An 18,177-nucleotide genomic window follows, 5' to 3' on the forward strand; every position below is an offset into this window, starting at 1 on the left:
GCTTCTCATATGGTAGTTTTATTTTCTGTATTTTCAAGAGCATTGATTTTCTTCTTGTCAGATGCTAACATCAGAGAATTTGGACTTGAAGGGGCATTATTGACCTTACTAGACAAAGAGACAGATCACATACTATGCCATGATATCAAAGAGACTTTAAATCACATGCTAACATCTATGGCAGTGGAAAAACTCTCCCTTTGGTTAAAGCTTTGTAAAGACGTACTTGCTGCATCAGCTGGTAAGTACTGGTGATTATCAATTGATATAATGAAGTTGAAAGTAAATGCTGTATAAAATTGTGTGCCACTGAGAAGTCATCAGTTCCTGTCTGAGTATTTGGATCCTGATTGTCTGATTGTTGCTTTCCTTAAATGAAGATTCCAGTTCTGGTGTTTCCTAATTCTTTTTAATTTGAATGATATAAATTCAACACTTGAGCCTACTTTATTTCTTTTGATGCTTTTAGATTACTTTCCTGTATAAAACAAATTAAGAAGTAGAGTTGTTATTTATGCTGTAAAAGGTATGACCTAATTGGTCCCATCATTTCTTTTTATACATAAAATAAAATAAATATTTGAAGGATTGCTTCAAATGAATATAACAGAACTCACCATAGTTAAACATTTTGAGCAAGCCACTTTCTCCAAATACTATACTTCAAACAGTATAAGAAAATAGTGTTATCACCCCGTCTTATCTAATACAAGGTAATTTTTATTGAAAAATTTGATTCAAATCTCTAAAATTTGCATCCTTGGAGTAAGAGAAAAAAATAAGTGAGAGGAAGGAAGAAAATAGAAACCGTTTCTGGTCTAAGAACTGTACATAACTTACCTGATTTAATCCTAGTAATTTATCCTATGAATAGGCAGCATTATTCCATTTTACAGAAGAAAAAGCAGGCTTAGAGAGATAAGTAATTTGCCCAAAGACATACGCAGATAAATTCAGTCCTAAGCCTAGGTAACTTTAAAATCAGTGAGCTTTTCACCACGTATTATAGTAGCTCTCTACTTGAATTATGTAAAAGGAAAATGCATCGTGTGTTTCCTTGAATATTTCATATACTCCTCTGTGTGCCTTGATGCTTATTGGTCTTCTTCTCTTGAAATGATTTATACCGGTTTTTTCGACCGTTATGCACCACCTGTTTTGTTTTGTTTTGTTAGTAGAGACAGAGTCTCACTTTATGGCCCTAGGTAGAGTGTCGTGGCGTCACACAGCTCACAGCAACCTCCAGCTCCTGGGCTTAGGCGATTCTCTTGCCTCAGCCTCCCGAGTAGCTGGGACTACAGACGCCCACCACAACGCTCAGCTATTTTTTGTTGCAGTTTGGCTGGGGCCGGGTTTGAACCTGCCACCCTTGGTACAGGTGCTGCCCCTGATTTTTTTTTTTTTTTTGGTAGAGACAGAGTCTCACTTTATTGCCCTTGGGAGAGTGTCGTGGTGTCACACAGCTCACAGCAACCTCCAACTCCTGTCTCACACACTGGGCTTAGGCCATTCTTCTGCCTCAGCCTCCTGAGTAGCTGGGACTATCGGCGCCCACCACAACGCCCAGCTATTTCTTTTTTGTTGCAGTTTGGCCGGGGCTGGGTTCAAACCTGCCACCCTCGGTATATGGAGCTGGCGCCCTACCCACTGAGCTACAGGCACTGCCCTGTTTTCTTTCTTTAATGCTCTGTCTGTCCCCACTACTTAAGAACTTACAAAGACTTGTCCTTTAAAAGAAAATGTATAGGCTCAGCGCCTATGGCTCAAGCAGCTAAGGCACCAGCCACATACACCTGAATGGTGGGTTCGAATCCAGCCTGGGCCCACCAAACAAAAATGACAGCTGCAACCAAAAAATAGCTGGGTGTTGTAGTGGGCACTGGTAGTCCCAGCTATTTGGGAGGCTGAGGCGGGAGAATTGCTTGAGCCCAGGAGTTGGAGGTTGCTGTGAACTATGATGCCATGGCACTCTAGCCAGGGTGACAGCTTGTGGCTCTGTCTCAAAAAAATAAAAAGAAAATGTATATGTGCATAGATAGATTGATTACATTTTCTGGTGTCTCACCCACTTTTTTCTTTTTTTTTTTTTTTCTTTTTTAGACAAAGTATCACTTTGTCACCCTCCGTAGAGTGTCTTAGCGTCATAGCTCACCACAACCTTAAACTCCTGGCTTGAGCAATTCTCTTGCCTCAGCCTTCCAAGTAGCTAGAACTACAGGCACCTTCATAACACAGGGCTATTTTTATTTTTATTTGTTTACTTTTTCTTTTTTTTGAGACAGAGTCTCAAAGCTCACAGCAACCCCCAACTGGACTCAAACAATCCTCATGGCTCAATTTTTCTATTTTTAGTAGAGACCGGGGTCTCACTTTTGCTCAGGATGGTCTTTGACTCATGAGCTCAAGCATTCCACCCACCTCGGCCTCCCAGAGTGCTAGGATTACAAGTGTGAGCCACCATGCCCAGCCTGCCCGGCTATTTTTAGAGAGAAGGTCTTGCTCTGGCTCAGGCTGGTCTCTAACCAGTGAGCTAAGGCAATCCACCTGCCTTGGCCTCCCAGAGTACTAGGATTGCAGGCATGAGCCAGGGCACCCAGCCTGTCACCCATGTTTTTGAAAATTCAAGTCATACACTCTACTTGCTCAATTTTATTTCAACATTATTTTTTTTTCTTTGAGTCTACCTATGTTGCCCTCGGTAATCAGCTCACAGCAACCTCAAACTCTTGGGCTTAAGCAATTTATTTGCCTCAGCCTCCCAAGTAGCTGGGACTACAGGCACCCTCCACAATGTCCAGCTATTTTTTGTTGCAATTGTCGTTGTTTAGCTGGCCCGGGCCAGGTTTGAACCTGGCACCGTAACCACTGTGCTACGGGCACCGAGCCTCACTATTAATTGTTTATCCTCTGTGGTTTGGCTCTATTCTATCCCTTCTTGTTAGGAAAACATCTTCCAGGCTGTGTTGACTTCATAGTCATAAGACAGGGCTTTGCCATAATATCTTTGCTATCATAATAACACACACAAAAAAAAAACATTGACATACAAGATAACATAAGAAAAGCTTGAAGTACTATCTTGGGTAGGAGTTTAAAAAAAAGAGAAAAGAAAATTGGCTTGTTTTATAGTGTTGTAAATTGAGTTAAGCAATTTATAAGTTTACCTTTTTTTTTGAGAGAGTCTCACTTTGTCACACTTGGTAGAGTGCTGTAGTGTCATAGCTCACAGCAACCTCTAACTCTTAGGTTCAAATGATTCTCTATAAGCCCCTACCACAACCCCCAGCTATTTTTAGAGATGGGTCTTGCTCTGGCTCAGCCTGGTCTTAAACCTGTGAGCTCAGGCAACCCACCCACCTCGGCCTCTCAGAGTACTAGGATTATAGCCCTGAGCCACCACACCTGGCCTATAAGTTTAAATAATGAGTTAACAGAAAATAATAAATAATTCATTAGCCAGTGACTCTAGCCATCAGCACAATTTTGAGGCTATTATAACAGCAGTGAGTCTATCCTAAGAAGAATATTTTCACACAGTTTCAGTGAGTTCAGAGACCTCCTTAAAAATCCATTCAAGGCCCCAGTATTCAAAGAACATCACCATTGCACCCCACATGTATTCCCTACTAGACAATTTTGAGCTTCTTCCATAATAATTCTTCCAGTATCTAGTACTGTGTTTGGTTTTTACTTTAAATATAATTTAACAATTTTGTCATTTTGACCTGGAATAAATAGCTCTACTAGTATTTCCTTTAGACAACACTGTCATTCGTAGTTATTATACCTAATTATTTGATGTTACCAAAAAGATGTACAATTGAACAATAGTAATTCTAGTCTGAATTTGAAGTCATTTTTATGTTCTTTTGTAAATATATCTCCCAGTTGATTATAATTACCTATGTTCTCCCTCGATGTAAAGATTTTTCAACTGTAATTTGTGTGGATACAATGCAAGAGGAAGAAGGAGATAAAGGAGATGATGCCTCAGTCCTAACAGCCCGAAATGATGAAAAATCCCATCCTTTTACCAATCCCCGATGGGCCACTAGAGTTTTCGCTGCTGAATGTGTCTGCAGGATAATTAACCAGTGTGAGAACGCAAACATTGCCCATTTTGACTTTGCTTTAGCACAAGATATGAAAAAAAGGAATTCAAGAAGTAAGTGGCATAGTAATGGAAAAATTAGTTGATATATATAGCAATGCTGTCTGCTTATAGTTTTATTATTAATTTTTTTTTTTTTTTTGAGACAGTCTCAACCTGTCACCCTGGGTAGAGTGCTGTGGCATCACAGCTCACAGCAACCTCAAACTCCTGGGCTCAAGAGATTCTCTTGCCTCAGCCTCCAAAGTAGCTGGAACTACAGGCACCCGCCGCAATGCCCGGCTATTTTTTGTTACAGTTGTCATTGTTGTTTTAGCTGGCCCAGGCTGGGTTCCAACCCGACAGCCTCTGGTGTATGTGGCCAGGGCCCTACCCACTGACCTACAGGTGCCACCCTCTATTATTAATTTTTGGGGGTTTTTTTTGTTTGTTTGCTTGTTTTATTTTGTTTGTTTTGTTTTGAGACAGAGCCTCAAGCTATCACCATGGGTAGAGTGCCGTGATGTCACATCTCACAGCAATCTCAAAATCCTGGACTTAAGTGATTTCGCTTGCTTCAGCCTCCTGAGTAGCTGGGACTACAGGTGCCAACACAACACCCAGCTATTTTTTGGTTGTAGTTGTCATTGTTTGGTAGGCCCAGGCCAGATTAGAACCTGCCTGCTCTGGTGTATGTGGGTGGTGCCTTAGCTGCTTGAGCTATAAGCACCACCCTTTATTATTAATTTTTATTTTATTTATTTATTTATTTGTTTATTTTTTGAGACAGAGCCTCAAGCTGTCACCCTGGGTAGAGTTCTATGGCAGCACAGCTCACAGCAACCTCCAACTCCTGAGCTCAAGCGATTTTCCTGCCTCTGCCTCCCAAGTAGCTGGGACTACAGGCACCCACAACAACACCAGCTATTTTTTGTTGCAGCCACCATTGTTGTTTGGTGGGGGGCCTAGGCTAGATTCCAATCTGCCAGCTCAGGTGTATGTGGCTGGCACCTTAGCCACTTGAGCCACCGGCACCGAGCTTTATTTTTATTTTATTTTTATTTATTTATTTATTTATTTATTTTGAGACAGAGTCTCACTATGTTACCCTTGGAAGAATGCCATGGCATCCGCAGCTCACAGCAACCTCAAACTCTTGGGTTTAAGCGATTTTCTTGCCTCAGCCTCCCAAGTAGTGGAACTACAGGTACCTCCCATGATGCCCAGTTGTTTTTTGGTAGTAGTTGTCATTGTTGTTTGGCAGGCCCAGGCTGGATTTGAACTTGCCAGTTCTGGTGTATGTGGCTGGTGCCCTAGCCACTGAGCTAAGACACCAAGCCTATTATTAATTTTTAAAAGGAAACTAAAAATTGTCTTTTTTCCAAATCGGTTATGAAATGTGATTATATTTATGTAAGCTATAATGCTAGTATATTTTTCTTGTTTTTTGGTTTCACATGAGAATTCCACCAGAATTGCTAGTACTTTTTTTTTTTGTAGAGACAGTGTCTTATTTTATCGCCCTTTGTAGAGTGCCGTGGCGTCACACTGCTCACAGCAACCTCCAACTTCTGGGCTTAGGCGAGTCTCTTGCCTCAGCCTCCCGAGTAGCTGGAACTTTAGGTGCCCGCCACAACGCCAGGCTATTTTTTTGTTGTAGTTGGGCCATGGCCGGGTTTGAATCCGCCACCCTCAGTATATGGGGCCGGCGCCCTACCCGCTGAGCTGTAGGCGCTGCCTGCTAATACTTTTTTTTTTTTTTTTTTTGCAGTTTTTTGCCAGGGCTGGGTTTGAAGCCACCACCTTCGGCATATGTGGCCAGGGCCCTATTCCTTTGAGCCACAGGTGCCGCCCTGCTAGTACATTTTTAATGTTTAAATACAGTACATTTTTAATGGTTAAATTTTGTTTAATGGGTATGTGTGTGCAAATAAGCGAAGATTGTAGACAATAACCTGCTTTTGGGAAATAGTGTGTATATTAGCTAGTTCCCCAAAATTCTTTTCTGGCTTATAGCTCACGCCAATTTTTGTTTATAGATTGTTTTGATGTCATGGATATTACTTAGATCATATTTGAGCCTATCTCTGTATAAAGCAAACCTAATTGTAAAACCATTTGACAACTCTTACTATTCAGTTTTATTATTTTTACCTAGTTATGTTTGTGTTTATGATTTAATGTCTCATTTTTTTAAAGTTCCTATGTACATATGTTCAAAGACAGTACATTTTTTTTTTTTTCTTGAGTCAAAGTCTCAAGCTGTCGCCCTTGGTAGAGTGCTGTGACATCACGGCTTACAGCAACCTTGAATTCTTGGGCTTAAGTGATTCTCTTGCCTCAGCCTCCCAAGTAGCTGGCACTACAGCTAGTTTTTGTTGCAGTTGACATTGTTGTTTAGCTGTCCCAGGCCAGGTTTGAACTCGCCATCCTTGGTGTATATGGCTGATGCCATAACCACTGTGCTACCAAGCCGACAGTCCATATTTCTAAGTGCCTTAGAAATACTCTTTTTTTTTTTTTTTTTTATTTTGCAGTTTTTGGCCGGGGCCAGGTTTGAACCCTCCATATCCAGTATATGGGGCCGGCACCCTACTCCTTGAGCCACAGGCACCACCCTGATTTAATTATTATTAAACAAACATTTAGGTCTCTTATTTGTGATGAGCATTGTGCTAGATACTTACAGGTATAAAATTAGTATGCCTTAGATACTTAATGATTTCTGTGCTCCCAGTTAAAATTGTAAGTGGTACTTTCTTTTTTTTTTTTTTTTTTTTTTTTTTGTAGAGACAGAGTCTCACTTTATGGCCCTCGGTAGAGTGTGCTGTGGCCTCACACAGCTCACAGCAACCTCCAACTCCTGGGCTTAAGCGATTCTCTTGCCTCAGCCTCCCGAGTAGCTGGGACTACAGGCGCCCGCCACAACACCCGGCTATTTTTTGGTTGCAGTTTGGCCGGGGCCGGGTTTGAACCCGTCACGCTCGGTATATGGGGCCGGCGCCTTACCGACTGAGCCACAGGCGCCGCCCCTAAGTGGTACTTTCTAATAGTTGGTATCTTTAGTGTGAGTTATAAGTACGTTCTTCTTTGATTTATTCTCATATATTCAAGGTACATGTAAAAATTAGTTGTACCCCTAAACATTTTATTATTGGAACCTTGTTAAGTGATTTTCTTACATTTTTCCTTAGGAGAATTACTATGTCAAAGAATGTGTTATAGGAATGAAAGGAATTCTCATTTATCATTTCTGTAGCTAGAAATGTTTTTTATACCTCCATCATTTGCATGTTTGATAAGACATTCAAAAATGCAAAAATAAAAAAAAATAAGATATGCAAATAGAAGATAATCTAGTTCATATAAAGAGCCACATGAAACTTTTTTAAAGGAACACTTAAGTTTCTTGGATTCAATTTTATGTGAAGAGAATAAATAACTTCCTAATTTATCACACCCCAAAGTCTCCTAAGTACCAACTAATCTGCTTTTTTTTTCCCCCCCCAGAGACAGAGTCTTACTTTGTCACCCTCGGTAGAGTGCTGCGTCACAGCTCACGGCAACCTCCAGCTCTTAGGCTTAGGCAATTCTCTTGCCTTAGCCTCCCAAGTAGCTGGGACTACAGGCACCTGCCACAACGCCCAGCTATTTTTTTTTTTTTTTTTTTATTGTTGGGGATTCATTGAGGGTACAATAAGCCAGGTTACATTGATTGCAGTTGTTAGGGCCCAGCTATTTTTTTGTTGCAGTTTGGCCAGGACCAAGTTCGAACCCACCACCCTCGGTATATGGGGCTGGCACCCTACTCACTGAGCCACAGGCGTCACCCCAACTAATCTACTTCTATCAGAGAGTCTGAACAAAATTGTGATCTGCACTCTTAAAGGATATGAATTCTGCCTTTGGTGTTTGAACACCTGTACATAATAATTTGCTTGGGATGGTTTTTTTATGTGTATTTGCGATGTGCATTAAATCCAGTTGTAAAGTCTGTATTTGATAAATAATAAAATAGTAAAATCAGAGACACTTAAAAGAAAGTATATTACTGGGCAGTATATTTTTGTTGCAGCCAAACTGCAACAAAAAAACAGCCGAGCGTTGTGGTGGGCGCCTACAGATAGTCCCAGCTACTCTGGAGGCTGAGGCAAGGGAATTGCCTAAACCCAGGAACTGGAGGTTGCTGTGAGCTGTGTGACGCCACGGCACTACCGAGGGTGATAAAGTGAGACTCTGTCTCTACAAAAAAAAAAAAAAAGAAAGAAAGTATGTTATCAAGTTAAAGGAGAAATTATCACTTAACATAAATCTTAGTTCCAGCATATTGTCTTTCTTAATAAGATATTTTTTAATTTTTTCTTTCCTTCCTTTCAAATGTATTTTTTAATCTTATAGATGACTTTTTGGTGCTACATCTTGCTGACTTAATTCGCATGGCTTTTATGGCTGCCACAGACCACAGTGACCAGCTCCGTCTTTCTGGCCTTGAAACACTGTTAGTTGTTATTCGGCGATTTGCAGCTATTCCAGAACCAGAGTTTCCAGGTCATGTGATTCTGGAACAGTATCAAGCCAATGTAAGCACTTTCTGTTAGAGAATTTTATTGTTAAACATACAGATAAAAAGTCTGTGAAACTAACTGGCATGTCTCCTATTAAAAAATGAGCACAGGCCATCTGCAGGTTACAAACAAGATGTGTTCTATAGGTTTCTTCTTACCTTGAATTTATACTTAAGTCAGAACAGGTAATTAACCTGTAATAGCCTCTGTTCATAAGTACAGGTGATATAGGGCGGCGCCTGTGGCTCAAGGAGTAGGGCGCCGGTCCCATATGCCGGAGGTGGCGGGTTCAAACCCAGCCCTGGCCAAAAAAACCACAAAAAAATAAAATAAAATAAAAACAGCAAATTTAAAAAAATAATAATAATAATAAGTACAGGTAATATCCTAAATTGGATACCACCAGGGACTGCCTGTATATATCTCTGCTGCTATACCACAGTATAATTATAGAAAATGTGTGTGTTTGAAGAATAAATACAATAGCTAATATTTTATAAAAGTTCAAGTAAAAGCCAAGTGGTACATAAAACAGGTCTTTTATAACTTTAAAGGTTAAGTTTTATAATTAAAACCTTCTTAAAGGCTCAGCACCCATAGCTTAGAGGTTAGGGTACCAGCCACATGCACCAGGGTTCAAATCTGGCCTGAGCCTGCTAAACAAACCAACAAATAAAAAAAAATAGCTGGGTGTTGTGGCAGGCACCTGTAGTCCCAGCTACAAGGGAGTCTGAGGCAAGAGAATGTCTTGAGCCCAAGAGCTTGAAGTTGCTGTGAGCTGTGACACCATGACACTCTACTGAGGGCAACATCGTGAGACTCTGGTGGTGTCTTTGGCTCAGTGAGTAGGGCACCAGCCCCACATACCAAGGGTGGCAGGTTCGTACAGAGCCCCAGCCAAACTATAACAAAAAAATAGCCAGGTGTGGTGGCAGGCGCCTGTAGTCCCAGCTACTCAGGAGGCTGAGGCGAGAGAATTGCCTAAGCCCAGGAACTGGAGGTTACTGTGAGCTGTGACGCCATAGCACTCTACTGAGGGTGACAAAGTGAGACTCTGTCTCTGAAAAAAAAAAAAAAAAAAAAAAAAACAACATAGTGAGACTCTGTCTCAAAAATAAATAAAACCTTCTTAGAAAAGAAAAATCTTCCTGCTAATTTGTGGAAATAGGGGACTTTAGTAATGAAGTCCTTCACAAAATGTCTGAAAAAACAACATAGCACCAAATCACTACTAAATATTCTATTTAGGCTACCTGCATGTTTTATCAGTTAATCATTACTCTGGAATAGAATGGTATATATAACCACCTTCTTTTTTTTTTCTGAACTTAGGAAATGATTCCAGTTTCTTCCACTCATTCTGTAATTTTTTTTTAACATTCTGTAAGATATATATATATATATATATATACTTTTTTTTCTTTTTTTTTGAGACAGAGCCTCAAGCCATCACCCTGGGTAGAGTACCGTGACATCACAGCTCACAGCAACCTCCCAACTCCTGGGCTCAAGCGATTCTCCTGCCTCCGCTTCCCAAGTAGCTGGGACCACATGCCCCCACCACAATACCCGGCTATTTTTTGGTTGCAGCCGTCATTGTTGTTTGGCGGGCCAGGCTGGATTCGAACCCACTAGCTCAGATGTATGTGGCTGGCGCCTTAGCTGCTTGAGCCACAGGCGCCAAGCCAACATTCTGTAATATTTTTAACATTATGTGTGCAATTCCCCAATAATAAAAAAAAAAGAAAAAAGGTACAAATTGTTTTTAATATAACCTCTTTATACATAAAAATGACTTAAACATAAAAAGAAAAAAACATTATATGTGCATTGAGCAAGGAAGACAACAAAACCATCACCTGCCTTACAATCCTCTGGCAGCATTCAACCAAGGGTATCTCTCATTGAGATTCAGAAGCAGCTTCTGATGCCCAGCAGTTAGGGAGGCCAGAGCAGTCTCAGTCACCCCCTCCTAGTGGATAATACCAACATATGCTTAGGGTGAAAGCAGAAGGAAGGAATCGAAGTTACATAGAACTGTCATATTAGAATAAAGTATTGAAATTCAACTTTGTTTAGGGGAACTCTATTATATTTTTAGTTGTAATTATACAATTATAACTCCCGCAGAAAAGGAAAATTATTTTTGGAGTCTCTTAGTTGGCTCTGTTTTCTTCTACACTGAATTGTTTGTTTTGGGGGTTTTATTTTGTTTTTTTTTGAGACAGAGTCTCACTATATCATACCCAGGGTAGAGTGCAGTGGTGTCACAGCTCACAGCAACCTCAAACTCTTGGGCTTAAGCGATTCTCTTGCCTCAGCCTCCCAAGTAGCTAGGACTATAGGCACCCACCACGCCTGGCTATTTTGTTGTTGTTGTTGTTGTTGTTGTTGTCATTGTTGTTTAGCAGGCCCGGCCTGGGTTTGAACCTGCCAGCCCAGTGTATATGGCCAGCACCCTAACCACTGAGCTATGAGCGCCGAGCCTATACTGAATTGTTTCTCAGGTTTGCTCTGTCCAAGTGATATCAAGATGGCTTTCTTAGCACCCAGTGTCTTATAAAGAGACAATTCTTCTTTCCTATTCCTGCCAAAACCTTTCCTATTCCTGGCAAAACCTCCCAATATGGGTCCCTGGAGCCAGGCAGTGCAATTACCTCTAAAGCAACAATGTGGACTAAGAGTTAAAGAGATGGTTCCCCAAAGGAAAAACAAAGTTGGGCTGCTGTTATCCAAAAACACAGAAAGATATGGACAAAGATAATAGGGCCCATAATACGTACCTCCTGTTATAAACAAATAAAATAACCTTACAAAGAGGGACAAGTTGGGCTATCTTACTTACTGATGTTTGATATAATTTAATTTATGTATTATAATTAAGTCATATAATTTCGTGCCAGGTAGGAGCAGCACTTAGACCAGCCTTCACTTCAGAGACTCCACCTGATGTCACTGCCAAAGCATGTCAGGTAAATGATTAAAAAGGTGAAGCTTAAGAAATAATCTTAGGGAGCAATCCTCTAGTTAGTATTTGTTACCAAGGCTCTTCTTTATAGTTGTTTTACTATGAATCTCAGCTCACCATTTACCTTTTCTTTTTCTTCTTTTTTTTTTTTTTTGAGACAGAATCTCACTATGTTGGCCTCGGGAGAGTGCTATGGCATCACAGCTCACAGCAACCTCAAACTCTTAGGCTTAAGTGATTCTCTTGCCTCAGCCTCCCAAGTAGCTGGGACTACAGGCGCCCACCACAACACCCAGCTATTTTTTGGGGGGTTGTAGCTGTCATTGCTATTTGTCAGGCCCGGCCTGGACTCGAACCCACCACCTTCAGTGTATGTGGCTGGCACCCAAGCCGCTAAGCTACATGTGCCGAGCCAAATGCTCTATCTTTTAACTAAGCTTACATTAGCCACATAATTTTTACTTTTAAAATAACGAGATAAAATAATCAAGACTAGGGCAGTGCCTGTGGCTCAGTGAGTAGGGCGCGGCCCCATATACCGAGAATGGTGGATTCAAACCTGGCTCCAGCCAAACTGCAACAAAAAAATGGCCAGGCATTGTGGTGGGCGCCAGCTACTCGGAAGGCTGAGGCAGGAGAATCGCCTAAGCCCAGGAGTTGGAAGTTGCTATGAGCTGTGACACCATGGCACTCTACCAAGGGCAACAAAGTAAGACTCTGTCTCAAAATAATAATAATGATGATAATGAAGACTAGAGGTTTAATTTGAATATTAAAACATTTATGATTATGATTTTTATGGCTTCATTTTCCCATATTAAAACATCTAAAACTTTAAGTTAAATACTTAGTAGCACTCGTTTCCTTGCTTCATCCTTAGACCTTATTCCCTTTTGAAAAGCTGGCTTTTAACTATCATTAACAGCCTCATTCTGTTGAAATTCTTGATCGCAAATGGTTATAGTGGCTAGATTCCTGAGATATGGGTGAGCTCTGCTGAACTCACAAGGGAAATTTTTATAATTTTTAAGTGTAACATTTAATTTTTTAAAAAACTAGGTTTGCAGTGCCTGGATAACAAGTGGAGTTGTAAGTGACCTTAATGATCTCCGAAGAGTTCATCAGTTGCTTGTTTCATCATTAACAAAAATACAGGCTGGAAAAGAAGCTGTAAGTCATTTATATAATGAAAGTGCTTCTACCATGGAGATCTTAGCTGTGCTAAAAGCCTGGGCAGAGGTTGGTACTTCTTAATTTATCAAGGGAATTTTGGAGTAGTTAATAAATGCCTTAGGTCATAAAGTGAAATTAACTATTTAAAATTAAATGTAAATAAGTCCATTTTAAAGGTAAACAGGAGACTTCTAACATGAGATTAATTTTTATGTTAATTGACACATTGGCTGAGTAGTCTACAGATTCTTCCATAGTTTGTTAGCTCCTGCATTAAGCAGGGCCAGTTATGAACCAGAGATACTTTATTATAGTCTGGAGGCCAGGCACAGTGGCAGGCGCCTATAGTCCCAGCTAGTCAGGAGGCTAAGGTGGAAGAATTATTTGAGCCCAGGAGTTCAAATCAGGCCTGGGCAATGTAGCAAGACCTCAATAGCTCTGGTTTTGTTTTTTTGTTTGTTTGTTTTTGTTTTGTTTTTTGAGATGTCTCACTATGTTGCCCTTGGTAGAGTGCCGTGGCTTCATAGCTCATAGCAACCTCAAGCTATTGGGCTTAAGTGATTCTCTTGCCTCAGCTTCCCAAGTAGTTGGGACTACAGGCACCTGCCACAATGCCTGGCTATTTTTATTATTGTAGTTGTCATTGTTGTTTTGACAGGCCCAGACTGGGTTCAAACCTGCCAGCTCTGCCGGTGTATGTGGCTGGTAACCTAGCCTCTTGAGCTATAGGAGCTGAGCCCAGAACTCAACTCTTTATAAAAAAACAAAACTAGAAAAATAGCCAGTGAAAATCAGAATCTAAATTCTTAGAAATGTGGGTCTGCTCGTATATTCTTTTTTTATTTATTTATTTTTTTTGTAGAGACAGTCTCACTTTACCGCCTTCGGTAGAGTGCCATGATGTCACAGGACTCACAGCAACCTCTAGCTCTTGGCTTCTGCGATTCTCCTGCCTCAGCCTCCCGAGCAGCTGGGACTACAGGCGCCCGCCACAACGCCCAGCTATTTTTTGGTTGCAGTTCAGCCAGGGCTGGGTTTGAACCCGCTATCCTCCGTATATGGGGCTGGCGCCCTACTCACTGAGCCACAGGCGCCACCCTGCTTGTATATTCTGTATATTCTTGTATATTCTTGTATATTAGTTCTGTAATACATAACTTTAGTCTTTCAGTGCTCTTTTATAAAAGAACTTTTTTTATTTTTTATTTATTTTTTTTTCTTGCAGTTTTTTGGCTAGGGTCGGGTTTGAACCCCCCACCTCCGGTATATGGGTTGACACCCTACTCCTTTGAGCCAAGGTGCTACCCAAAATAACTTTTTTTAAATGACAGTCATTTTATTTTCCACAAATAAATTTTATGGTAAAGTGCTTAACTTGTATGTATTTACTTTTATAAGCAGGAGGAAAGCTATATCATTTTTTAATTTACTGTGGAAATCTTTAAACATATACAAAAGGAGATAGAATAGTGTTGTATAATGAATCCACATACACCCATCACTCAACTTTATCAGTTACCAAACACAGGGAATCGTGGTTTATATATCACTTTAATGAAGATATATATATATATGCACATATTTATAGAGAGAGTCTTAGATTGAGCTCAGATATGTATATAGTCTCAGATTGCAGCTGAGAATTAACTAAACAGACTTAGTTAATTCAGACAGACTTCCTCCGGTGGAACTATTTTAAGCATGAATATTGTTAAAATTCTATTTTTATATTACTTAGAGTTGATAAACCTTTGTTAAGAAGTACCTACAGGCTTGGTGCCTGTGGCTCAAATGGCTAAGGCACCAGCCACGTAACACCTGAGCTGGCGAATTCAAATTTAGCCTGGCCCACCAAACAACAGTGACAGCTGCAACCAAAAAATAGCCGGGCGTTGTGGTGGGCACCTGTGGTCCCAGCTACTTGGGAGGCTAAGGCAAGAGAATCGCTTAAGCCCAAGAGTTGGAGGTTGCTGTGAGCGATGATGCCACAGCACTCTACCCAGGGTGACAGCTTGAGGCTCTGTCTCCAAAAAAATAAAAAGAAGAAGAAGAAGTAATACCTACATTTAATAATGTTAATCTAATTATGTTTAACAATTCTTCGTGCTATTTTTTTTTTGAGATGGAGTCTTGCGATGTTGCCCAATCTGATCTCAAACTCCTGGGCTCAAGTGAGATCCTCCTGTTGGCCTCAAGTTACTGGCATGACAGGTGTACATCACTGCACCAGGCTCCTTATACTTTTTTGTTTTTTTGAGACAGAGTCTTATTCTGTCACCCTCAGTAGAGTGCCATGTTGTCACAGGTGACCACCTCAAACTCTTGGGCTTAAACAATTCTCTTGCCTCAGTCTCCCAAGTAGCTGGGACTACAGGCCCCTGCCACCTCACCTAGCTATTTTTCTTTCTTTCTTTTTTTTTTTTTTTTTTTTTAGTTGGCAGTTGTTATTGTTGTTTGCAAGCCCAGGCTTGGTTTGAACCCACCAGCTCCAGTGTATGTGGCTGGCGCCCTAGCCACTGAGCTACAGGTGCCAAGCTGCTCTTTATGCTTTTAAAACATGTTTTTGCCTGGGCAAGCAGAAAATCTGTAATTAATTTACAAATAATTCTGCCTACATGGTGTTATTTATAATAATTTAAATCTCTGGGCGGCACCTGTAGTTCACTGGGTAGGGTGTCAGCCCCATATACCAATGGTGGTGGGTTCAAACCCAGCCCCAGCCAAACAGCAACAAAAAAATAGTCAGGGGTGGTGCCTGTGGCTTAAGGAGTAGGGCACCGGTCCCATATGCCGGAGGTGGCGGGTTCAAACCTAGCCCTGGCCAAAAACCAAAAAAAAAAAAAAAAATAGTCGGGCATTCTGCGGGCATGTGTAGTCCCAGCTACTTGGGAGGCTGAGGCAAGAGAATTGCTTGAGCCCAAGAGTTTGAGGTTGCTGTGAGCTGTGACACCACAGCATTCTACTGACAGTGACAAAGTAAGACTTTGTCTCAAAAAAAAAAAGGCGTACAGGTGCAATTACACGCACAGAACTGGGGTAGAAAGAGCTAAAAATACTACTTTCAATGATATGCATGAAGGATAACAAATACCTGGTTAAGTATGTTGGCACTTTGTACATTTGTGACCACAGCATCTATAAATAATTGATCATGTTACTGTTTCTCATGAAGCCTCATGATGGTCCAATAAGCCCAACAAATGGCTTCAGGTAGCCATCTCTGAACTAAAATACTGAAGATATTTTTATTCAAACTTACTCCTAGCCAGGTGTGGTGGCTCATGCCTGTAATCCTAGCACTTTGGGAGGCTGAGGCAAGTGGACTGCTGAGCTCAGGAGTTTGACACCAGCCTGAGCAAGAGCAACACTCCAGTTTGGCGCCTGTAGCTCAGGCAGCTAAGGCGCCAGACACATACACCAGAGCTGGTGGGTTTGAATCCAGCCCGGGCCTGCCAAACAACGATGACAACTACAACCAAAAAAAAAATAGCTGGGGCGGCGCCTGTGGCTCAGTCAGTAAGGCGCCCGCCCCATATACCGAGGGTGGCGGGTTCAAACCCGGCCCCGGCCGAACTGCAACCAAAAAATAGCCGGGCGTTGTGGTGGGCGCCTGTAGTCCCAGCTGCTCGGGAGGCTGAGGCAGGAGAATCGCTTAAGCCCAGGAGTTGGAGGTTGCTGTGAGCTGTGTGAGGCCACGGCACTCTACCGAGGGCCGTAAAGTGAGACTCTGTCTCTACAAAAAAAAAAAAAAAAAAAATAGCTGGGTGTTGTGGCCGGTACCTGTGGTCCCAGCTACTTGGGAGGCTGAGGCAAGAGAATTGCTTAAGGCCAGGAGTTGGAGGTGGCTGTGAGCTGAAATGCTAGGGTATTCTACCCAGGGCAACATCTTGAGGCTGTGTCTCAAAAAAAAAAAGAAAAAAGAACAACACCCCATTTCCACTAAAAATAGAAAAACTAGCCAGGGGTTGTAGTCAGTGCCTATAATCTCAGCTACGTAGGAGGCTCAGGGGTTGTAGTCAGTGCCTATAATCTCAGCTACGTGGGATCGCTTGAGCCCAAGAGTTTGAGGTTGGTGTGAACTATGATGCCACTGCACTCTACTTAGGGCAACAGAGTAAGAGTCTGTCTCAAAAAATAAGCAAACAAACAGCCCCTAAAACTTATGACTAAGTCACTACAAAAAGTAAACATAAATAGACTTAATAAGGACTTTAAAATATTAAAATCCTCAACATAGTATATAACATGTACTATTCCTTTATCTACAACTCTAAAATCCAAAAAGCGCAGATAAAATGTACTATGGCAACCTAATCTGGGGGCAAAAATGACTAAACTCAAGTGAGGTTATTTACAGTCTATATACACAGTGTGAATATTCAAACTACCATAGATTAAATATCTAATATTAATGTACTGGATTACAGATTCTGTGGTATAGCCCCAGATATTGTAGATGGATACATTAAATATGTACTGCATTACTTTTCTAAAATCCCCCAAATTCCAAATTCCAAATACATTTGCTCCAAGGATTTTAGAAAAGGGATTATGGACCTGTATTACATAAAATATTTTAGTTATTATTTATCTTTATTGAGGAAAGAATAGGAAGAGGTAATGGGCTTAAGCAAGGGCCACAGAGATTTAAATTATTTTATTTTACTTTTTTAGAGACAGAGTCTCAGTTTATCGCACTCAGTAGAGTGCTATGGCCTCACAGCTCACAGCAACCTCCAACTCCTGGCCTTAAGTGATTCTCTTGCCTCAGCCTCCCAAATAGCTGGGACTACAGGTGCTTGTCACAATGCCTGGGTATTTTTAGAGAAGGGGTCTCGCTCTTGGTAAGGCTGCTCTCGAATCCATGAGCTCAACAAAATCCACCTGCTTCTGCCTCCCAGAGTGCTAGGATCATAGATGTGAGCCACCACACCTGGCCATGTATCACTGTGCATTTCAAGTCCAATATGCTCCAAGGTAATTCTGACTCTTTGGGAAAATGTAAATTATTATGGTACTGTTCAGCAGATTTTCCTGTTTTTAAATTAACCTTTAACAGGTCTATGTAATTGCTATACAAAGACATAAAAACCAGAAACAATCTTTGAAGACTACCACCTGTTTAGAAGAAAGTGTCAGAAATGGATCCTATGCCTCAGACGGACTGCTTGAGTTAGTCTACACAGATCTTGGCACACTAAGCAGACTCTGGCTTGCTGCACTTCAGGATTTTGCTCTCTTAACTTTGCCTTCAGAATTTGCCTCCCAACTTCCTTCTGAGGGTAAGGAGGTAAAATATTTAGATAATTTCTCAAGAAACAGTAACCTATATTTTCAAAATTTCTTCTTTAACAGGTAACATTCTCAGAGTATTTTTCACT

The 18,177-nt window shown here is 41.1% G+C and overlaps 1 protein-coding gene across 4 annotated transcripts in view; it reads left to right on the forward strand.

Annotated features, from left to right (window-relative positions):
• HEATR5A (HEAT repeat containing 5A) overlaps window positions 1-18,177 on the forward strand; it is a 143,591-nt gene that overhangs the window by 100,415 nt on the left and 24,999 nt on the right. For 2 of the 4 annotated variants that reach the window (XM_053594901.1, XM_053594902.1), the window contains exons 23-28: window positions 62-241; window positions 3,926-4,165; window positions 8,489-8,670; window positions 11,559-11,627; window positions 12,683-12,862; window positions 17,856-18,078. In XM_053594901.1, the coding sequence (XP_053450876.1) occupies window positions 62-241; window positions 3,926-4,165; window positions 8,489-8,670; window positions 11,559-11,627; window positions 12,683-12,862; window positions 17,856-18,078 (1,074 nt within the window). Of the gene's footprint in view, window positions 1-61; window positions 242-3,925; window positions 4,166-8,488; window positions 8,671-11,558; window positions 11,628-12,682; window positions 12,863-17,855; window positions 18,087-18,177 lie in introns of all 4 variants that reach the window. The other 2 variants (XR_008380734.1, XM_053594903.1) reach the window with 2 other exon arrangements.

The sequence above is a fragment of the Nycticebus coucang genome, chromosome 6, assembly GCF_027406575.1.
Source record: "Nycticebus coucang isolate mNycCou1 chromosome 6, mNycCou1.pri, whole genome shotgun sequence".
Taxonomy (NCBI): Eukaryota; Metazoa; Chordata; class Mammalia; order Primates; family Lorisidae; genus Nycticebus; species Nycticebus coucang.